This window comes from Lepidochelys olivacea (genome assembly GCF_965140295.1).
Source record: "Lepidochelys olivacea isolate rLepOli2 genome assembly, chromosome: 25".
NCBI classification, from domain to species: domain Eukaryota; kingdom Metazoa; phylum Chordata; order Testudines; family Cheloniidae; genus Lepidochelys; species Lepidochelys olivacea.
Window position 1 is genome coordinate 16,699,542 of NC_140435.1, and position 23,253 is coordinate 16,722,794.

Consider the following 23,253-nt stretch of genomic DNA (forward strand, 5'->3'; position numbering starts at 1 on the left):
GTCTGGCTGGCTTTAAGCCACCTTTGTGCACCCCCTATTCTAGAGCAGGGCCCTGGCTGGTGCCACTCACAGCAGCCTCGGGGCTGCTCTAACTTACACTCTGCTCCCCATAACTCCAGGGAAGGGTGCAGCACAGTGTCTCCCCCCTGGCCCCGCTCTGTCCCCTGGGACTGGGGACAGGGTGGGTGCAGAGTCCTTATGCCAGCTCCATGGGGGCCAGGGAGGTCCGTGCACAGGGGGAGTGGCGGGGGGCTGTTTCCACCTGCTTTAAGGCCCCCTTGTGCGGCCAGAGGGGCCTAGCAGGGCCTTGGTGTAGCTGTGAGTTGGGCCCAGGTTGAGCCTGCTGGGCGCCAATTAGTTGGCAGGAGCGGGGAGAGGGGAGTTTAGGGTGCAAGGAAGTTCAAGGTTTAGGGTGCAATACTTGGCAATCTAGCCTTCCGGGGGGCCTTTCCAGCCCTGGTGCATGTGGCTGCCGCAGCATTTCCCAGGGTGTAGCAGGGCTGTTGATAGCCGTCACCCTTGGGTGCTCGTCCCCTGGGCTGCGCCGCCTCCTGAGCGTGCGGCCAGAAGCTGCGGGGAGAGGAAGGATGGGGCGGGTCCTGGGTTCCACGTGCGGTAGGCCAGGAGGAAGCTGTTTCAGTCCCAGTGGCGTGGGACAGGTCCACCACTGTGGCAAGCGCCTACCCTGTGGCCTTGTGTAACCAGAGAGCAATCCATTGTTGGATGAATGACCCCTTCCTGGAGGGGTGGGGGGGCTGTTCTGTTCCCTGTCGCTGCTCCCCCTGGGCTGTGACCTTATCTGCTAATTGGGGTTCAGGCCAATTTGCCGTTGTGTGGGAGAGAAAAGGCAGGAAGTAGGGTGGGGGGGCTCTCCCCTGGCAGCCAGTGCTGGTCCTACTGTCCCTGCACAGTGCGGGGGGGGACACTCTCCCTTCAGCCCTGCCCTGCAGGTAGGGGGCGCTGTGTGAGACTGAGGTCCTGAAGGATCTCATGAAACCATTTGTTCATTAACCCCCTTGTCCTGACCCAACGTCAGCTCTGGGGGTTCCTTTGACCTTCCTACATCCTGCTCCCCACCCAATTCTAAATGTCAGCTGGATACATAATGATCCCTTAGTCCTCCCATAGCATTGCTGTGCACTGTTAAGCTGCTGCCTTCTCCCCCAGAGGTGGCCGCATTTTGGTGGCAGGGGAAAGTAAGTGATTCCTGTGAACAGGGCTTGTGACTGGCTTTAGGATGTAATCTAAAACCCTGACCACACACTCAGCGCTGTGCAGAGGGCCAGGAGGATGCAGGGACTTCCCAAAGGAGTTTACAATCTAGCACACTGTGTTAGGAGAGACTGATTACACACTAGTAAGGGGAGATAAAGTCCAGCCATAAATCATATCCCGGCAACAACACGGCTGCTTGCTGGCTCTAGCGTGTCCTGCGGGTTTGTAAACTAACCCTCTCATCCTGCCAAGGCTCAGGGGCATCCTTAGGAAATGCAGCCTGGCCCAGAACTGAGCCGCAAGGCGCAATTAATGTATTTAACAGGAATTGCTTTGTCAGTCACTCGGTTTCCTACTTTTGCGGCACTGTTTGTACATAGTGAATCATGGGGGGGTGTCTGGGAGCCAGGACGCTGGGGTTCTGTTCCTGGCTCTGGGAGGGACAGTGCAGCCTAGCAGTGAGAGGCACATGAGTCAGGACCCCTGGGTTCTACTTCCAGCTCTGCCACTCCACTGCTCTTTGCCTCAGTTTACCCCTCTGTAAGTGGGCCTGATAACTCCCTTGTGGAGCAGCTCCAAGACTTAACTAACTTTCATGGCTGAGCCCCAGCGGAGGGCTTCTGAAACCCAGCTCAGCATGGGTGGCCTCAGGTCTAGAGGGGAAGTGGCTTTGAGTTGAGGGCCAGGGCCTCTAGCATCCAGCCTCAGCGGCCATGTCACATTTCCTCCCTGGCGGCGACAGAGCCAATGGGGCCTGCAGGGGAAGTCCTGGGAGGCCATTTATTCAGGCCACTTTCCTTGTCCAACAAACCAAGGCTTTGGGGCTAGATTTCCAGCCTGGGGGGGAGGGGAAGCTCTTGTGTCAGCTTCTGGGGGGAGCTACCCCTCGCCTGGGGGACTGAAAGGGGAACATCCCCAAGGGGGAGACAGAGGTGGGACTGGGAGCAGAGACCCCAGGTGGGTGCAGCCTGCTGTAAGTGAGCAACTGACCTAAATGGGGCCAGATGCCATTGGTTTACCCAGCAAAACTCCCACGGATTATCCACCCATCCCTGGATTCGTCTCCCTCTGTGGGGCCACCAGAGCTGGCTCCGGGGAGCAGGAGAGGGGGATTCCTTTTCCTGGGAGGCAGTTATGACAGGCCTACAGCCTGGGAGCAGATAGTTTGGCTCCCCCAACCATGATCCCAGCATTGTCTGTTTGCCACTCCTGCCACCCTGCAGCTGGAAAGGCAGGCGTGGGCGGCACAGGTGTGTGGCTGCCTGCCTGGGGCTTCTTATCTCTGGTAAGCATCTGTGCCCCTCTCCCCCCCACCCTGCTCCTCTGGGGCTGAGACCAGGCTCCGGAACCAGCCCCTCCACGGCGCAGTTGGAGCTGGCAGCCGGGCCAAGGCTGGAGCGGTGCAGGAGCAGGAACGAGGCCAGAGGCCAAGCGTGCAGAATTCCTGGCCGGGGGCCACTGGGTCAGGCGTGGATCCTGATCCCAGCAGTTCTGGGAACGTGCTTCAATGTTCCTTTGTTTGGGTCCCAGCTTGGCCTGGCTCTTCCTGCGGCACCTGTCAGTCCCTTCCTCCGGGGCGGCCAGAACGGGACGTTCCCCGTTGGCTTGAGAGCTGGGCCCCGCTCGCAGCCACCCAGACTTCTCTGCAGCATGGGAACTGGTGCAATGGCTGAGGGGACGCTGGCCGTGGCTGGGCCCAAGGCAGGGGCAGTTGTCTCAGGACAGCAGCTGATGGCCTTGGTGGAGGGGGCAGGCGGGGGGGTGGCGGAAGAGACGAGGCACATGGGGACGTGTGTCCCCTCCCCCAATTCTCCTGTCCTCGTCAGAACTCTGGGGCAAAAGCCCCTTTGGGAACCCAGCCCCCTAGCTAATGTCACCCCCACACGCAACCCCAGGACCGTCAGCGCCCAGCCCCCGCTCTGCACAGGGGCCTTCCAGGACCTTCCGAGTCCCCAGCCTTGGCTCAGGGCAGGGGACTCTGGTGGCTCAAGGGAATTACCCCTGATTTGGGCCAGGGTCAGCAAGAGCAGAACCAGACCCACCAGGTCACACGCCCAGCTCCCTGCCCAGCCCCCAGTGACCGGCTTGCCAGCGAGCGAGAACAAAGCACGCAAAAGCCAGGCCAGGCTGCCGTCAGGCGTGTATTCCATGCGGGGTGGAAGAATTTACAGCAAAGCGCCATGAGCTAATCACATTCATGGCACATCCTGCTCTGCTGGCCCCCTGCCCCTGGGCCCCGTGGCTGCCTGGGATGGGGTGAGCCGCAAGGGCCCGGGAACAGGCTGCAGTACTGGAGGGGTGTTGGGGCCGCGGAGCCTGAGCAGAACAGGGGCTTGAGGCCTGGGGGAAGCGAGGCCTGGGCAGGGATGCATGAGTGGCTGGAGGAGGGCGGGGGGTGAGGCTGGAGCGGGGGTCAGGCCCGGGGTGGGAGGATGGAGGGGATCTCAGCAGGGGTAGTAGCGGGGTCAGACAGAGGGACCCACGGTCCTCCCCCACCCCCTCCAGGCTTGGCCTGTGCAGTGCTGCCAGGTCTGGCCAGACACCCCCACCTCCCGCTCCCAAGAGCTACAAGTCCGAGGGAGGGCTGCCAAAGGACAATATCAGCTTCCGGGGGCTGGTGAACCGGGGTAACTGGACGAGGAATAAGGGGCAGGAGGGGGAGGCCCAGAGAGCATGTGTATCTGGGGTGAGCGGGAGTGGGATGATCTGAGAGTCTGTCCAAATGTCTGTCCGCACGAGATTTCAGCTGGGGGTGTGTGTGTGGGGGTGTGCGCGAGATTTCAGCTGGGGGGAGTGTGTATTTCAGCTGTGTGCGTGGGGGGGGGCATTCACATGTATGTGCGGGCGCCTGTCTGTACGTCTCTGCCCAGGCGTGTCTGTCTGTCTGGCTGTGTGAGTGAGAGAGAGATTTCAGGCCGTGCACCAGCTCAGTCTCCTAAGTGTCTTGCCAATCAAGTCGCGGTTTCCTCTCCTTTGCTCCAGCTCAGCTCCCGGTCCCTGCTCCCCGTGGCCTCGCTCTCTGCTTAGCCGCTGGCGTGGAAAAGAAAACAGCGAGAGGGTCAGCACTAACTTCGCGCACACGCAGCCCGAGTGGCTGCACCCGGGTTCCTGCCCCGCGAGGAAGTCGCCGGCTGCTGTGGTATCCTGCTGCCCCAGGATTTCCCGTGGCCCCTGCCCTCCCCCCCCCCGTCAAAGAGCCTGGGCAGGCTGTGGCTCGGCTCCGGCAGGTTCTCCTGCCCCCAGGCTAGCCCTTGTCTCCAGAAAACAGAGGGCCCGATCCTGCGCCCGCTGGAGTCACTGGCCAGACGCAGTATTGTCCAGCTACTGATAATTAGTAACGTGCACAAGGCCCCCCCCCCACCCCAAGCCGCTCAGGAAATGCTCTGTGGGGGTCTGATCCCCCGCCACGGCATCCCTGCAACTCCCTGCACTGTTGCACAATAACTGTGCCTGCGATACCTCCTTGGCCCGCAGCGCCTTGCCTCGGTGGAGCTCAAAGAGCTTCGCAAACACTAACGACGTCTCCCTCCACGTCGCCCCCAGCGGGCAAGTGCGTGTAGCTGTGAAACAGGAGCTCTGCGCCCCGACCCCCAGGAAATGCTCTTTGAGCACGTCCAGCAAGAGATGTTAGTTCTAGGCTTCACTCACATGCCAGCTGCTTTACGCTGAGATGGTGTTTAGTCAGGGGGCTTCTTAACTGAGCAGCAGCGAGAGGCCAGATGCTGCCGGACCCCAGCTCTCATGCTTCAGGGTGTGAAGGGTCAGGAAGGGTTCTAGACACACACGGACTGTCCTGTGCAATCAACCAGGCGCACTGTGGGAAGGGGAAGCTGCAGCCAGTGCTAGAGACAGGATACTGGCTGCAAGGGGCCAATGGTCTGCTTTAATATGGTGGTGGGGGATACCGGGGTAGAGGGGTGGGGTGAGGTGCTAGAGGGACAGCTGCTATGCTAGGCTGCTCGGAGTGCTCATGCAGGGGATACACCCCAACCTGCCTTGCCCTTCGCTCCTTACCTGGGCTGCGGCACGGGCTTTGGGGGGAACTGGTTGGGCAGCTTGGCCTCCTCCAGGATTCGCTTTCTGAATTCCTCCAGGCTGGCTCGGTCTAACAGGGTGAGAAGCACCAGAGGTCTCTTGTCTGGAATCGACTGCCCATATGTGCAGGGGAAGGGGCCTCCCCCCCGCTCAGAAGCCCCCAATCCTGGGCTGGCCTCGCCACGCCTGGAAGAGTCTGGGACATGGGGCTCCTGGTGTGGCAGGAACACAAGGGGGGTCTGGCTCGGCATGCCGATGACCCAGAAAGGGGTCCCCCTCGTCCCCCAGCTGCACGCAGGCCTTGGAACTGTCTGGAGCTGCTGTAATAACGGGTCCCAGTCGGGAATGACAGGAATGCACAACAGTGCTAGGGAGCCCAAGGGGCCGTGGGCAGCGGCAGAGCCGGGTGGGTGGAAACCTCCATGCCACTTGCTCCATGGCACCAGCCTCACCAACACTGCAGGGTTTCGTTCGCAATAGATGGCGAAGGTGGTGGTGGGGCTGGGGTTTCTCAGAGCAGGGATAGGAAAGTGGGTGAGGGTTGTGCCCAGAGGCTGGCGCCCACCTGCCAAAGCTACAGGCCAGACTGGGAAAGCATCTGGACATCTGCCTTTTGCCCTTTCTCGCACGGGCACTCACCAGTGTTTCCGAAAGTCCCGGGATTCCCCAGTGTCCCTGGGTTTCCAAAGGTGCCGGGATTCCCATATGTGCCAGGGTTCCCGAAGGCCCCGGGGTTGCCGAAGGTCCCGGGGTTGCCAGGATTTCTCAGGCCTGGGTTCCCTGGGAAAACACTGCCCTGTCAACGAGAGGAGAGACATGCTGGCTAGCAGGGCCTGGAGCTCAGCTGCAAGCCACGGAGCCAGCACATGGGCAGCCCGGAACGCTTGACCCTGCCCAGCTGGCACCAGACGGTGATGTGCACGGAAGGAACTGGGGAGACCCTCCCGGGCTGACTCCTGGCAAGGATGTGGCTGGAGGAGGTTGTGGGGAAGGCCTCTGTCCCCTGCTATGTGCTGCCCCAGCCCTGGGGGCCCCGTGAGCCAGCAGGCAGCACGGAGGCCTTGGGGGGGTCGTACGGGTTGGGGGATCTGCTCCCGGGTGTGCATGTGGGGAGGTGGAGGCTGGCGGGGGGGGAGAGGATAAACACACTATTTATGCCCCCGCCACAACCTACAAGGACATCAATGGATGACCAGTAGGGTTGCCAACTTTCTAATGGCAAAAAACCGAACACCCCTACCCTGGCCCTTCCCGAGGCCCGGCCCTTTCTCCGAGGCCCCTCCCCCACTCCCTGCATCTCCCCTCGCTCCCTCTCCCCCACCCTCACTTTCACCGGGCTGGGGCACGGTATGTGAGGGGGGTGAGGGCTCTGGGGTGGGGCCGGGGATGAGGGGTTTGGGAGTGGGAGAGGGCTCCAGGCTGGAGCATGGGGGTGGGGGGTGTTGAGGAATCCGGCTGGGGGTGCAGACTCTGCAGTGGGTCTGGGGCTGAGGGGTTTGGGGTGCAGGAGGGGACTCCGGGCTGGGGAAGGGGGTTGGGGTGTGGGCTCCAGCAGGGGGTGTGGGCTCTGGGGTGGGGCTGGGGATGAGGGGTTTGGGGTGCAGGAGGGGGCTCCGGGCTGGGGAAGGGGGTTGGGGTGTGGGCTCCAGCAGGGGGTGTGGGCTCTGGGGTGGGGCTGGGGATGAGGGGTTTGGGGTGCAGGAGGGGGCTCCGGGCTGGGGAAGGGGGTTGGGGTGTGGGCTCCAGCAGGGGGTGTGGGCTCTGGGGTGGGGCTGGGGATGAGGGGTTTGGGGTGCAGGAGGGGGCTCCAGGCTGGGGCAGGGAATGGAGGGGGCTGTGGGGAGGTGGTGCAGGCTCCGGAAGGCAGTTTGGGGGCGGGAGGGGACTCCAGGCAGGGGCATGGGGTTGGGGTGTGGGAAGGGGTTCGGGGTCCTAGCAGTGCTTACCATTGCTCCTGCGAAGCAGCCACTAGGTCCCTGCAGCCCCTAGGCGCCTGGGCTGCCAGGGAGGCTGCATGTGCTGACCTCGCACCCACAGACGCCGCCCCCATAGCTCCCATTGGTTGTGGTTCCTGCCCAATGGGAGCTGCGGAGCCGGCCCCCAGGGGCAAGGGCAACGCACGGAGCCTCCTTGACCGCCCATGTGCCTAGGGGCAGCAGGGACCTGGCGGCTGCTTCCTGGGAGCCGCGCAGAGCCAGGGCAGGCAGGGAGCCTGCCTTAGCCCCAGGCCCCCGCTGTGCCGCCCACCAGACTGTTAACAGTCCGGTCAGTGGCGTCAACCAGAGCCGCCAGGATCCCTTTTCGACCGGGCACTCCGGTCAGAAACCAGACGCCTGGCAGCCCTAATGAACAGACAAACACCCGGCGGGATGGACATGCCCAGCTGGCAGGCTGGCTTTGTGGGCAAGTTCCTATGTGCCGACAAGGAGGCGCGCGCCTCCCCGCCCCCCCCGCGTCGGGACGGAGGTGGGTGCGGACAGGCAGGCAGCATGGGGCCCCCCTCACCTTTGCCTTCCTGCAGCTCTCCAGCTGGGCCTTCGTGGCCTCAGCCTGGGCAAGAAGCTTGTTCTTCTCCTGCAGCTGCTGGCTCAGGCGCCCCTTCTCCTCCGTCAGCATCTGCTTCTCCTGGTAGCTCCGCTTGGCCTCGGCATCGCAGGCGGCCTGCAGGGTCTGCAGCTGGCGCTGGTGCTGCTGGCTCTCCCCGGCACGCTGCTGCCCGCACGCCTGCAGGGTCGCCTCACAGCGCAGCTTCTCGCCCTGCAGCCGCCCGTTCTCCTGCGCCAGGGTCTGCACCTCCTGCTGCACCTTGTCCCCCACCCTCTGGAGCTGCGAGGTCACCTGCTGGGTCAGAGTGGAGCAGCTGCTGGGCTGGTAGAGCTGGGAGGTCCCCACTTTGGCCTGGATGTCCTGCCGGACAGCCTGGAGCTCTCTCGTCATCTTCTCCTGCAGGCTGCAGCAAAGGTTGTGCCCCTGACTCAGCCCGCTGCACTGGGCCCGCAGGTCGATGCTCTGCTGCCGGCAGAGCTCCCGCTCCCCGCTGGCCGTGCTGGCCGCCTGCTTCAGCTTCTCCGTCACCTGCGAGCAGTTCTCCCGCTGCTGCTGGGCCTCCCGCAACAGCCGGTCCCGGGTCTCCCGCAGGCTCAGCTTCTCGGCTGTGCCGGGAGAGGACAAAGCAGGAGTTGGGCCGATGGGGTTACTTCCCCCTGGGATCCGGCTCGCCTGCCCTCTACTCCCCCAACCCCTGGACCCTCCTCCCTCAGCACCCCCATCCCCTGCACCCACTCCCCCTGGATCCCCATCCCCATCCCCTGCACCCAATCCCCCTGGACCCTCCTCCCCCAGCACCAAATCCCCCCCAGACCCTCCTTCCCCAGCACCCCCATCCTCTGCACCCTCCTCCCCCAGCACCCCCATCCCCAGCACCCACTCCCCCTGGACCCTTATCCCCCAGCACCCCCATCCCCAGCACCCACTCCCCCTGGACCCTTATCCCCCAGCACCCCCATCCCCAGCACCCACTCCCCTCGGTTTGCCCTCCCTGGACCCAATCCCCGCACTGGAGTCAGCCCTGCTGGGGGCGGGGGAAACTCCTGGGGAAGAGCAGCCAATCACAGCTGCTGCAGGAGGCAGGCGGTGCAACCCCCTCCCAGAAGCCCGGAGGAGTTTTTGGATAGGGGAGGGAGGGTGACGGAGCAGCCAACACCATTCCCACAGGAGGGGAGGGGACAGGAACAGCCCAGCAGCTCAAGGTGACTCTGACGCCCCCCCCCACGTGAACAATGAGTCAGTCTGCTCCCCCCTCCCCTCGGAGCTACAGGACCCTGGCGTGAGATTGGGGGTAAGGAGCAGCTGTGATGGGGGTGGGGGTGTGTGTGCAGAATTAATTGCCGGGCTGGGGAAGGGGCAGATGTGGGGGAGGGGAAGAGGATGGATTAATTCATTAGGCTCTGGGGTGTGGGCAGTAGCGAGGGGCTTCAGCACCGCCACAACCCTGGTGATCTCCTGGGGTCCGACTCCTGACGTTTGAACTCCCCGGGTTAGCAGTCCTGAGTGGGGGAGAAACCCAGGGGGGCCACGTGGGGGTGCAATACAGCACCCTGCTCCCACATGGCAGGGGTGACCCCACTGGAATTCTGAGGTTGGGAGAGAATGGCCTGGTGTCCAGTTTTCGACCCGAACGCCCGGTGGAAAAGGGAACCCGGTGGCTCTGGTCAGCACCACTGACTGGGGCTAAGCCGGCTCCCTGTCTGCCGTGGCTCTGCGTGGCTCCAGGAAGCAGTGGCATATCTCCCCTCTGGCATAGGAACCATGGGCAGTGGGAGCTGCGGGGTGGTGCCTGCGGATGGGGCAGGACGCAGAGCCACCTGGCCACGCTTCCACGTAGCAGCCGGAGAGGGGACGTGCTGCTGCTTTTGGGAGCTGTCTGAGGTAAGCGCTGCCTGGAGCCTGCAACCCTCAACCCCTCCTGTGCCCCAACCCCCTGCCACAGCCCTGATCCACCTCCTGCACCCCAACCCCCTTGGCCCTATCCCAGAGCCCCCTCTTGCACCTTAAACCCCTCATTTCTGGCGCCAGCCTGGAACCCCCATCCCCAGCCTAGAGCCCATACCCCCTCCTGCAACCAAAACACCTTGGCCCCACCCCAGAGCCTGTACCCCCAGCCAGAGCCCTCACCCCCCCTGCACCCCAACTCGCTGCCACAGCCCTGATCCCCCTCCTGCTCTCTGAACCCCTCAGGCCCAGCCCAGAGCACCCTCCTGCACCCCAACCCCGTCATCCCCAGAGCCTGCACCCCCAGCTGGAGCCCTCACTCACCCCCTTCCCACACCCCAACCCCTTGAGCCAGCCTGGTGAAAATGAGCGAAAGAGGGTGGGGGGATGGAGTGGGGCGGGGCAAGGGTGTTCGGTTTTGTGCAAGTAGAAAGTTGACAACCCTAGGTTGGGATCAGGTCCTAAAAATCTAAAACTATCTGCTGCTAAAACTGGGGGGCTGGAGGGAGGAATCCCAGGGGCTCCAACTGGGGCTGGGAGGGCCCCTGCTCCCACAGCCCGGACAAAGTAGGGTTTGCACCCCACGCTCTGCAACAGTGAGCTGCACAATGCTGCCATGTGACCTTCCTGCTCACCACGGGCCACCCTGGAGCCCCAGGTGGCCCACTCCCTCGGGGAGGATGTGCATGCCTAGGTGATGACCAGCCCCAGTGGTGTCAGGGGGAAGCAGGCCAGAATCTCTGACCTCAGGTGGGTGCGGTGAGCAGTCAGGCAGTTCCCTGCTGCCTGGAGTGTTGGGGGCTGGCTGCGTCCACGCCATGGAGAGCCTGCGGGGACCCCGCCTGGCCCTGACGTGACTCCACTGATACTGAGCTGGGCAGGGGAGGGAGAGGAGCTGGGAGCTCTCACGCACCGTAGCAGGTGACGTTTAGGATGTTCATGTTCCTGTAGCACTCGTCCGCCATCATCTTGTTGTACCCGGCGTAGTTCCAGATTTGTTGGCACTGGGTCTGGGGAGAGAATGGGGGGGGGGGGGGTGGAAAGCGTCAGAGCTTCCCTTCCACAAGGGATGCGTGGCCACCATGGCACCAGGGGAGCCCTGCCCAGGAAATTCCTGGGAGGGCAGCCGAGATGGAGGGAGGGAATTGGCCGCTCTCCCTTTGCAGAACGGTGAGGAACGTGGGCACTCCTGGAGACAAGGGGGGCGGGGGGCATTGTCGAGACAAGCACCATGGAAGCTGCTTCCTTGTGAATGTTCCCACCCTGCTGGTGCCCCTTAGTCCTGACTCGCAGCCCCCCTGTTATCCCAGCCCTGAGCTCGCCTTACACACAGTTCTGCCAGTGCCCCTCAGTCCTGATTTGCCCTCCTCTGCGCTTCCATTCCTGAGGGCAGACACTTGACCATGCTGCTGCAGTGTGGCTTTGCGCAGACCAGCTGCTCCTGCTGCCCCGAACACATTTGAACAGAACATTTGAGAGGTGGAAGGAGCCAGCGAAAGGCGAAGCGTTGTTAGCTCAGAGGAAGAATCCAGTGCAAAGTGACCAGGAGAGACGAGCCAGTAGTCCCTGGCCTGCTAGTTCCCTGGCTGATTTCCTCCCCGTGTGCCTGGCAGTGTGGTGTGAATTGTGCGTTCTGCAGTGGGACAAAGGCTGTGGGTGAGTCACTGGGTGCATTCGCTTTCCTCAAGTGCTGGTGCCGGCAAAGCTCCCAGCCCCAAGCCTGTCTCTGTAATTCTGCTCCTGGGCGTCGCTCTAAACCACAATGGAACTTTGCAGGGAGTCCCAGTGAGTCTGTTTGTCTGATCAATAGGGAGCAGGGAGAGACAGATGGACGGACGGAGAGAAATGTTCATTGATGAAACAGGAATGTTGCAACATACCAGACCGTGCTCGGTAACTAAAGAATCCCTCTGACTCATTTCTGATGTTCAGAGGTGCTGAGCTCTAGGTCTCGCTCATCCCTGGGAGCTGTGGGGTGCTCAGCCAATCAGAACACATTATGGTTAGTATACGAAGTCTTTATAAGAAGACCTGAGCCAAAATCCTGGATCCAAGCTCCCTAGTGAACTTGGTGGATCCAGATCTGGCTCAGCCCCATCTCTGGGAAGCAGGGATTCACTGGGGTTAGGTATGTTTCAGGGGGAGGGTAGAATTGCTCAGTGGATGCTGTGACCCCGTCTGTGCTTCTGAAAGAGGCATGGATTCTTCGTCCTCTTCAGAATAGCTCATGGGATGGAATGAGACGCTGGGGGGGCCTGGGACCAGGGAAACCTGGGAGACTTTTGCATTAGGCGTATTGGGGTTTGCAAGATGATGTTGAGTTTCGCAAGTGCCTCCCAGCCCCCCGATCCGTTTAAGCGAACCTTTTCCCCCCCACACACTTGTAACGAGCTGGAATCCAGCTCTAATCAGATCATCAAAACTCAGTTGGAAAGGCATTCTCGCCCCCATGCCGAGTCGACTGGGGAACAGCATGAAAAGTTCTGCAGCACCCAGCATGTGGCTGGCACCAAACAGAACCTGCATTTGCAAATGGCTTGAACGCTGCCCTCAATCCAGAACCTGAGATTTTTCCAGCAGGTTCTAATTTCTGGCAAAGTGAGTTTTCCGTTTCCCAGTTCAGAGCAAACCCGTGCCAGGGCCTTGCTCCTTGATTCCTTGTCTAATTGCAACGGAGACAGACCCTTAGCCTCTCTGTGCCTTAGGTTCCCCACGTAGAGATTGTGGACAAAAGCATTTCTACAGAGGGTGGTAAGGTGCTTGGATAGGCAGGGTCACATAAGAACATAAGATGGAGAGGAAGGAGAGCTTGAGTCTCTGAGGAGAGCCGATCTTGGTGCTGATTTTTATGAGGAGTTAAAGAAAAACAGTCTGGTTTTTGTTAGACACTCAAAGGGGAGAAAACTGTGTCTTTAAGGACTTAACACGGGGCAGACCCTAAGGGCACAGGAGGGTGCGGTCGCACTCTGGGCATCAGAACAGCTGCAGGAGCTGATTAGCCCTGTGGACACCCCAAAGGAGCTGACATTTTTCCAAGAAAACCTTTTTATATTTTCTTTGCTCCAAAATCAACCTTTGTTAGAAAACAAACATTTTCAGCAGAAACCCGAAAACCAACCATGAAATAGGATTTAGTGGCTTTGAATTCTCCTTTTTCAGGGGGGAGCCCAAGACCAAGAAACTGAACATATAAGAATTTTCATGGAAACTTTTGAATCAGTGTTTCTATTGGAAAGCTGCAGAATGAAAAGCACCTTGGCTTTTTTAAAAAAATCATTCCATTTTCCTATTCAATGGCTAGCTAATGAGCAATAGAGAAGTGTTAAGAAACTCCTTCAATGAGCATGGTAAGAACGGAGAAATGACAGAGGAGTAACTTCACCCACCACCATTGAAATGCTGCCACCTCTGGGGTGGAGCGTGACAGATGTTTAACAATGCACACCACCCTCAAGAAGAGATCTCTCTTTAAATTCCGAATTTCCCCTGCTTAGTGGTATCATGTCTATGAGTATTACAGTTAAACCCTATGGAGAGGATGCTCGGTAGCATGGTCCCAGGTTCCCCACGCTAATAAAACAATCATTTGTAGCGGCCGAGTCAGGGGATGAGGATATTTGGAGATGAAATTTGAATCGGTCACTTTCCTGGTTGCAAAAGAACCTCCGTGCCTCAGTGGATCTTATTGCCCTGGTCAGCCCCTGAGCAGAAAGGAGAGATGGACGGATGGGCCGGGCATGGTGGGATTCCACCGAATTACCCTGAGGGTGAATTTGGCTCTGAAATCAGCATTGCATTTGTTATTTCTTGGCTGCGACCAAGGGGATCCTTGCTCTCTCTGTTCTTTGTGGGGGGACAGACAGAGAGCCTAAGGGATGGCTTGATAGATACACATGCTAGGGTGGTGAGAGAGAGACACACACTAGGAGGGATAGATGGAAGGACAGACAGCTCGGGTACGGGGGCACATGCCCCCAGGGGATGGTTCTCCAAGGCAGGCCTACCTGGTATGAGGTGCAGGCCTGCAGGCTGCTGTTGCATTTCTCCAGCTCTTTCTGGGTTGCCGTCATCAGCTGGGAGCAGCCGAGCTTCTCCTTGCTGGTGGCGTTGAGTTGCTGGGTGAGGTTTTTGTTCTTGGCGTTGAGCAGCATCTTCTTGCTGTAGAGCTCCTGGACCTGCTCCTCCAGGTGCCGCAGGTGGACGTCGGTGCCGGCATGGGCGTTGCCGTAGATCATGAAGAGAACCAGCCCCAGGATGATGAGGAACTGGATGACCGAGGTGAAGAGGAAGATGTATTTCATGTAGAAGCCACAGTCCCGCTTGGGGATCAGGTTGTCCCTGGACTCCAGGCCGAACTTGGCCATGGCATAGGCGTTCTTGTCCATGCTGCAGGCTGACTGCCGCCGTGCGGCTCTCTGGCCCCACTTTCACGGGCAGTGATGGTGGGGCGGGGCGCGTCCGCCTCTTATCCCCCCTAGCCGAGTGTTTATATTGCTCTATTTAATATTTCCTCCTGCCTGGCTCCTTCCTGCCTCTCCGGATGCGCTGGTACAACACAGCTGCTGTTTCCACACGGGCTATTGTTCCCAGCCTGTAATGGACAGGGGCGAAACTTGGGACAACCCCCCCCCCAGCTTTATTTGTGCATCTCCAACTGAGGACCCCGCTGCTACTTCACAGCTGGGTTGTGTGTGTATGCGAGGGGGATGCTCCCTGGGACGGGCTCACAGGGCCTGGTCTAAGGCTCTATGAAATCAATGGAAAATCTCCTGTCCGAATCCATCCCAGCAGGCTGCGGTCTCCACAGGAAATAGCCTGGTTCTGATTCCAGCCAGCTCCACTCCTTATGGGAAATGTCAGATCCCGCTGCTTCCTATCAGACTTATTGGAGAACAAGACCCCTCTACCGAAGCTTTCAGCCAGCCCGTAGAATGTAACTAACAGAGGGTTGTGCCCCCGCTGCAGGGTATAGGAAAGATCTCCTCCTGCATTAGCTTGGAGGGGGTTTTTCCATTGGGGGCACTTGCACTAGACCAGGGATGGGCAAACTTTTTGGCCCAAGGGTCACATCAGGGTTGCAAAACTGAATGGAGGGCCAGGTAGGGAAGGCTGTGCCTTCCCAAACAGCCTGCCCCCTGCCTGCTATACGCCCCCTCCCACTTCCCACCCCCTGACGGCCCCCTTCAGAACCCCCAACCCATCCAACCCCCCCTGCTCCTTGTCCCCTGACCGTCCCCTCCTGGCACCCCGCTCCTAACCGCCCCCCGGGACCCCACCCCCTATCCAACCCCCCCGCTCCCTGTCCCCTGACTGCCCTGATCCCTATCCACACCCCCGCCCCTGACAGGCCCCCTGGGACTCTCACGCCTATCCAACCGCCCCTGTTCCCCGTCCCCGGACGTGGCCCGCGGGCTGTAGTTTGCCCACCTCTGCACTAGACTAACAATGGATCTCATGAGCCAGTGACCCTTGGTGGTGCATGGCAGGGCTAAGAACTGACGTTGTGTGACTTCCAGCGCGTGACTCCTCCCCTCAGCATCACTGGGGCTACTCGCATGATGAATTATGCATGTACCTAAGTGCTTTGCTGGACTGGGATCAATATCAACAGGGGGGCTGTTCTAGTCCTAGTCAGACAACTAGTCCCATATCCTGTCTCGCCCAATTGCTTCAGAGGAAGGGCCAAGAAAGCCCCTAGTGGACAGGTTTCAGAGTAACAGCCGTGTTAGTCTGTATTCGCAAAAAGAAAAGGAGGACTTGTGGCACCTTAGAGACTAACCAATTTATTTGAGCATGAGCTTTCGTGAGCTACAGCTCACTTCATCGGATGCATACCGTGGAAACTGCAGCAGACTTTATATACACAGAGAATATGAAAAAATACCTCCTCCCACCCCACTGTCCTGCTGGTAATAGCTTATCTAAAGTGATTATCAGGTGGGCCATTTCCAGCACAAATCCAGGTTTTCTCACCCTCCACCCCCCCACACAAATTCACTCTCCTGCTGGTGATAGCCCATCCAAAGTGACAACTCTTTACACAATGTGCATGATAATCAAGTTGGGCCATTTCCTGCACAAATCCAGGTTCTCTCACCCCCTCACCCCCCTCCCAAAAACCACACACACAAACTCAGTTATGGAATAACCTGCCCTTGGGGGAAATTCCCTCCTGACCCCACTCGCTCAGTGGTTTGTTTCTGCCCGGAAGCAGGTGACGTTTCCTTCTGAGAAACCGAGGCCCGATTTCTGTGGGATCCAGGGTGGAGATTCAATCCCTAGGTCACTCTGCGTGGCCCTCAAAACACCAGTTGGTTCAGCTGCACAGACATCTGGGCTTGTGCGTGTTGGCTTGTGGCTAGGGCCCATTGAGGGGCTCTCTGTGAGCCGGGACAGCCCGTCCCTGGCATGGTCACATGTCTGAATACCCTGTTTTTGGCATCTTCTCTTATGCACCTGCTAAAGGGATTGGTGGGCACAGTCACCCCAAAGTCCCTGACGTGGGACAGGAAAAGCCCAGCCCTGACACCCCTGCTGCCCCCAGGTCTCCTGAATTCCCTGCAGAACAAAGGTGCTAGTTGTTGTTATTTATTATCTGTATTAACATAATGGGGGGACCAGGACCTGGCCACATTAGACGCTGTATGAACACTGAACAAAAGACCGACCCTACCCAAGGATCTTACAATGGAAGTATAAAACAAGCCAGCACACGGTACAGACAGGCCGATGGGGGTGCCCAAGGAAACAGCAAGACAGTGCTGGGTCAGCATATCTCAGCACACCAGAGCCATCAGTGGGGTGCAGGCCTCCTGGCAAAGGGGCGTGTTATCACAGGATTAGAAGGAGGACAATGAGGGAGCTTTGCAGAGGTTTATGGTGAGGACCTCCCAGGCATGGGGCAGCAGAGGAGAAAGCATGAAGTGGCTTGTTAGAAAATGTAACAAGTGGGTGCTGGAGGCTGGCGTTGGGGGCTGATCGGAGCTGGGACTAGACATCTTGGACATGGTTGCATCTTGTTCCACGGGCCACTCTTCTCATCTCCCTTCAGCCCCCTGGGCCAGCGCACTCCCGGAACCTTCAAGGGTGATGGGCAGGATGCAGTGGAGCAAATGGGTCTGGCTCTTCTCACCCACTTGCATTCTAGTTGTGTGGCAAGGGGTGAGACTCAGGACTCCTGGGTTCTGTGCCTGGCTTTGAGCCTTGCTGTGCGACCTTGCTGTGCGACCTGCGTTTGCTTGAACCCAGAACTCAGGAAGGGGAAACTGACACAGGCTGAAACTGAAACGAAGTCATGTGAAGTGAAACTGGCTTGTTTTTCAAGGGGTTTGCTGGGAAGCCTCCCTGAGAAATGGCTGAGGAGAAGATCTAGGGGCTGACACGGAGCATGTGTCTACACTGCAGTTAAACACCCGCTGCTGGCCCAGGTCAGCTGATGGGGGCTCAGACTGCTGGGCTATAAAACTGCAATGTAGACGTCTGGGCTGGGCTGGAGCTGGGGGAGGGCCCCACAGGACCCCTGCTATCAGAAGGTGGCACTTCACTCACAGGGCACGCGCCAGAGTCACATGTAAATGGGGCATTGGTGTACATGACCAAACAAGGGGCAGAAATCAGGCCTGTGAGAATAATAGGACCCCATTATGTCACCTGTTCTGGCCCCTTTACACTACTCTGGATCTGGCCAAGCTGAGAGGCTCCCAGCATGGGGGAGTCACTAGCTGGCTTCTCTGCCACCCCTGCCCCAGAGCAAGGAGCACACCTGTGGGGTGGGAGGGGGTATGGCAGGGGCAATACTGTACTCTCGCCATTCTCAGCTGGCAGATGGTTTGGGGAGATCAGCCTGTTATTCCTGCTTCCGGCTCCAGTTCCATGCCCCAGCGTCTTGTGAATGTAATAGGGGCTGTTTGCAAACTCCAGATGCCTGGACTGGGCAGAAGGTGCATGGAGCCAACCCCCCATCGCGTCTGGAGAGCCACTAGCAATTCAGGGGAACAAGGAGAACCTGATCACGGACAGCTGGCAGAATCTGCTCTCCGAAGAGCCGGGTCAGGATTCCAGGAACTTGGGCCTTTAAAGATACCAGGGGGGCTTCTCCGCTGGCTAAGCCAGGAGGCACCGGCCCGGCCTCTTCTCTCGGCTCTCTCCAGTCAGGTAGCAAAGGGGTTTCCAGCAGGGAGCTTGCACCACTGATGTTCTCACCAGGTAGCACAGGTCTGTTCCCACAGGCAGGACATAATGCAGATGTTTCTCATGGTGCAGATGTTGCCAGCAGGGAGGCTTTCATACAGATGTTGCCAGCTCATGCCATAGATGTTTGCTAGTGCAGGTGTTTGCAGCAGGCAATAGCCGCACAGGCCAGGGAGATAATGTGCCATGCTCTGGGGGAGGGGTACCATGCATCCTACCTGGAAAATGAAGAGAGAGCTCACACATTGGAGAGAACCAGTGAGCTGGGAAAGAGAATTACAAGCCATCGTCCAATTTACAGCTCTCTGGCTAATCCTAGGGGCTCGGGGTCATGGGGACCCAGTGCTGGGTCAGAGAGAAGCTTTCCTGGGGGGTTTTGAGGCTATTTGGTACCAACCGCCCACTTGTGTAACTCACTGATGCACCGGGACAATGGAGGAAAGAGCTTGGATTGTATCTTGGCGCATCGAAATCCTCGCTCTTTACGAGGGTCTGCCAGCTCCCTCCCTGGCCCGGGGAAAAGCTGTCAGAGCGTAGGAGAGCTCTGGGGATACTTTAGGCCAGAGGCTAATTCCACTGCTGCCAAATCCTGCCAGATTTCACGGTCTTGGGACCTGGCTGAAAACAGATCTGGGTTTGTGGTGTTTCCCCCCATTCCCATTCTAGGAATAGATTCCCCTCGAGCCAGGCCTACTGCAAATGGCGACACAGCCCCAAGCCAAGCGAGCCGCCCCAGGCCTCCTTGCCAGGATGGACTCTACGGCCCGCGTCCTTGTGGGCACAGAAAGTGGAGCTGGGAGCCGGGTGCCTGGTGGTGTGGCTGAGACATGGGTGAGGCAGGGAGGTGAGTGGGGATAGCAGGAGGGGCTGAGTGGCTGGGGACGGGGCAGGAAGGGGCTTTTCAGTGCAGGGAAATGTGCAATGAGGCACCTGCAACCGGCTAGGAAAGCAGCACCATTTGCATTAAATACACAGGGACCCGCTTGGTTCTGTACAGAGCGTCCCCCCTACAGACTGTGCCCAGAGGTGAAGTGAGAGAGCAGATTGGAGCGGGGGAGGCCTAAGCCAGGGGGAAGGGGATCTTTGCAGCTGGGATTTGCGGGGGGACATGGACATTCGGAGGCAGAGAGGTTCAGGGAGGCTGGCTGCCCCCCATGGCAGGTGATGCAGCGGAGGCAGCTTGTGACCCTGCAGTGGGGAGGTCATACGGGGAGGCTGTTGCAAGCTCGGTGGAGGGAGCGGGGAGGTGTGGACGGAACGAAGGAGTGGGAACGGGAGGGCTACGCAGTTCCAGGAAGGTCGGGATGCTGGCGTCCAGTCGCAGTGTGAGGAGGCTGGAGGGAAGGAACGGGGCGGGGTATGGCTGCACCGTGTGCTCTCGGGAAGCCAGTGGAAGTTCTGGACAGCAGTAGGCATCGGGCCCTGGGTCTCCTGGCTTATCCAGAGTCCGCGGCGAGGAGGCCACCAGTTGGAGTCACACTGGGAGGAAAGATCCCTGCTGCAGCCTGGCTGAAGGAGATGAGAGGGCCCTTCTCCGGGCGGGTCTCAGGTTCCTACAAGGAGAGCGTGGAGGACCGAGGGTGTGTGACGCTGCATGGCCCAGACAGGGGCGCCGTGGGAGGCCAGGCTCGGGCCAGGGCTGCTTCTCCCAGTGGGGTGGGGGAAGGGGGTGAAGATAGAATGAAAGGAGCTAGGGTTGGGGCTGTGAGGCGCATAGGGCAGCGTGCCCTCTATGGGGCAGGGCTGGGTGGTGCGGCGAGACCACGGCACCGCATTTGGGGTGGGGGGGTGTAGCTGGGTCTCTGGGGCTGGCCGTTCACAAGCAGGGTGCTACCAAATTACCATGCAACCGTTCGGATCCCATTCCTGCCCCAGCTGGAGGCGGTTCTCTGTAGTGGGGGCTGGGGCACACCAGACTTATAGGAGCTGCCTCTGAGGCCCTGGGCTTGGGCCGGGCAGGGGGTGTCTCAGGTCTGGTGGGCCGGGCAGAGCGCAGGTCCTGACACCAATTCACCCTGCCTAGCGATAGCGCGGGATGTGAGTCACAGCTGGGGTTGCCCACGGCTGGGGGGAGCCTTGGTGGACGAAGCTGGGCTGGTGGGACTTCGTTCTGAGGTCTCCTGCATGGGGCCCTCGTGTACACCTCTGCAGCCCTAGAGAGCCCACAGGGGCACAGCACGGACCTGGAGCGAATGGGCCAGGGGCGACTCGGGGCGTGCGGAGAGATGTCTGCCTGGGGCGACTGGCATGGCTGCCCTGGGGTAGCAGTGCGTGTGCATGGGGGGCTCCGTGCCGGGCATTGATCTACAGCAGCAATCTTGGTTTCCCTTCTCTGCATCTTCCCAGAGGCAGCGGGGCTGACTGGGGGCTGCTAAGTGTCTGTAATTGCTGAGGCCAGTGTCAGCCGGCTACTGCTGCTTCCTTCCTGAACTGGGAATAGCAGCTGTGAGTCACCTCCCGCCCAGCCCCCTTGGGACAGGAGACTGGCTCCCCGCTCGCCATTGTCTGGGTCATTCTGCCCCAGGCTGGGAGCGGGGCCGGCCTGGTAGTTCCACACAGCTCAGCCGGACTCCCAGCATCACTCCTGGGGCTCCACTCTTCGCAGTGACCCGGGGTGAGACCCAGCTAGGCCTGGGATGGGGGGCCAAGGGAGCAGCAGAAAGTGCCCATGGCAGTTCAGCGTCGGTGCTGACCCCAGGCACCTAGTGTGGCACAAGGGGGTCTTGTCTTGCAGGGAATGGGGCAGGTGGTTTAGCAGGAGGCATGCTCCCTTTGGAATCAGTGCTGGCCCCAGTGTGGTGCAAGGGGGCGCTGCGTTGCAGGGAATGGGGCGGGTGGCTCCGTAGGGGGCGCCCCCTTGGAGTTGGTGCATTATTCATGAAATATCTTCGAGAAGGGTTGCAAAGCTGGTGGAGCGTGAATCCCATCCTCTCCCCTGTTCTTGCAGGATCGATTCCCCCTGGGGTCTGGCGAGGCTGCTGTGAGCTGAGCCTGTGGATGAAGTGGCCTGGGCTTGAGCTAAAACCCTCCCTTCCCACTGGTGACTCAGAGCAGTAATGACAGGTTTCAGGGTAGCAGCCGTGTTAGTGTGTATCCGCAAAAAGAAAAGGAGGACTTGTGGCACCTTAGAGACTAACACATTTATTTGAGCATGAGCTTTCGTGAGCTACAGCTCACTTCATTGGATGCATTCAGTGGTTTTACTTTGTATAAAGACTGGGAGTGGATGGGTCATTACACAAAGTAAAACTATTTCCCCATGTTTATTCCCCCCACCCACTGTTCCTCAGACGTTCTTGTCAACCGCTTGAAATGGTCCACCTTGATTATCACCACAAAAGGTGTCTCCCCCCGCTGGTAATAGCTCACCTTACCTGATCACTCTGGTTACAGTGTATATGGTAACACCCATTGTTTCATGTTCTCTGTGTATATAAATCTCCCCACTGTATTTTCCACTGAATGTGTCCGATGAAGTGAGCTGTAGCTCACGAAAGCTCATGCTCAAATAAATGTGTTAGTCTCTAAGGTGCCACAAGTCCTCCTGTTCTTTTTTCCGAGCAATAAGTCTCTCTGGGTTGCCGGGCCTGCGAGCTTGCAGCTCCCCCTCGTGGTTTAGCTGTGCAGCCTGCGTGAGGGTTCTAGGGAGCACCGCCAGACCCTTGGGCCATGAAGCCAGCAGGCAGTTTTCCTCCTACCTTGAGGCCTGTGACTCCCCATCCTAACCCAGGGAGCCAGGGCCATCTGCAGGCCTGGAGGGGAGCAGCTCCAGCAACGGGAGGGAAGGACTCGGCTTGTGCATCCATAGGACCTTTTTCAGCAGGGCCCGATCTTGCACATGCAAGTGGGAGCCATCAGCGGAGTAGAGGGGGATGGGCAGTGGCAGGCAGTGGACAACTCGGTGAAAATCACCTTCTTCTCGGATATTATTTGCATTGGGATAGCACCTAATACCCCCACAGGGGCATCGGGCCTGACACTGCACGGACCCGACCCTGACACTTGCCCACACAGCCTGAACAGGCAAAGGGGGGAGAAAAGAAGAATCAATATCCCCATGGGGCAGCTGGGGCTTGGAGTTGCAGGGACTTACCCGAGGAGTCTGTGTCCAAGCTGGGAACTGAATTCAAATCTCCCGAGCCCCAGCCCAGCACCTGCTCCACAACCTGGTCAGTGCTGCCTGTGAAACTCTGCCAGCAAAGAGCAATCTTCAAAGAAGATTCAATTACAAACAGGGAAAAGCAGGTTGAAACCCAGCCATGAAAGTGAATCTCATGGTGTGTTTGCCTCTCTGGGCGGAATCTCCAGGGCTGTGAAGTCTAAACAGGGCTCCCGCATACTGTGAATGCTGAGAGGAGAGGATCGGCAGGGTTTAAAAACCTCTGTGGGGCAAGGCAGGGCAGCGTGGAGCGTGTGTGTGCACATGCATAATGGCGTGTGCCTGGGATGTGTATATGCATGAGTGTGCAAGGATGTGTATATGGATAACTGCATATATGTGGGTGTCTACGAATGTGTTTATGTGCACGCAAGGACACTGGATTTACCATCTTGGCCTAATGTCTGATGCATCACAAACAGGTGCAAGTGCCCTCGGCATGTCTAGTCAGCGCTGTACACGCAGGAGAAGAATTCCCTCCTGACGCTTGCTGTGATCAGCTGATGGCCTGAAGCATGAGAGTCGAGCAGCCCCATCTTAGCCTGTTCATGGAAGTGTTATTAGTGCTCACGCGTGGTGGGTCTGAGCACATGCATGGGACAACGTTTGTATGTGTGCATCCATATTGCATAGGTGTGTGGACCAGCTGGGACACTTTCACCCGGATTGGACTCTGCCTGTCCGTTGCTTTGTGAGTCTCAGAATTCAGTGCTGTTGGCGTAGTTCTCTGATGGTTTTTGCAGGCTGCACGCCAGAAGCTCTTATGCAAACACTAACCACTTGCCCTCTGCACAGGAAGCTGCTATAGCAGGGGCAGAAAAATCTGTGACTTTTCCGGGAAACCTTTTGTGTTTGGTTTCAAGTGTGGGCAGAATCCGATAAATGACTCTGTAACAACAACATCTGCCTACCCCTCATCTCTGCTCTCCATGGCCTGTCCTGCTGCATTGTCACCCTGCCAGTCCCCTGGGAGCCAACGCAGCTACGGGTGGGCGAAATGGCGCCTATCCTGACCAGTGCCACTAACACAAGTGGTAGCTGAACTCCCCATGGCAGAGTTTTTAATCCTGCTGGTGCCTTGGAAGGCAGGGAGCATGAGGCTGGATTAGCAGCACCCAGTGGCATTAGAAATATCCTTGCAGGTCATAAACTGAGCTGGTTGG

At 58.9% G+C, this 23,253-nt stretch overlaps 1 protein-coding gene across 1 annotated transcript; it reads right to left on the reverse strand.

Moving 5' to 3' along the window:
- Nucleotides 1–3,337: 3,337 nt before the first annotated feature.
- PLVAP (plasmalemma vesicle associated protein) lies at nt 3,338–14,214 on the reverse strand. The gene is made up of 6 exons (XM_084614881.1): nt 13,746–14,214; nt 10,655–10,751; nt 7,756–8,402; nt 5,890–6,046; nt 5,230–5,320; nt 3,338–4,245 (listed from the first exon to the last, which is right to left on the reverse strand). The coding sequence occupies exons 1-6, from the start codon at nt 14,124–14,126 to the stop codon at nt 4,239–4,241; spliced, it is 1,380 nt and encodes a 459-aa protein (XP_084471007.1). The 5' UTR covers nt 14,127–14,214; the 3' UTR covers nt 3,338–4,238.
- Nucleotides 14,215–23,253: the final 9,039 nt, after the last annotated feature.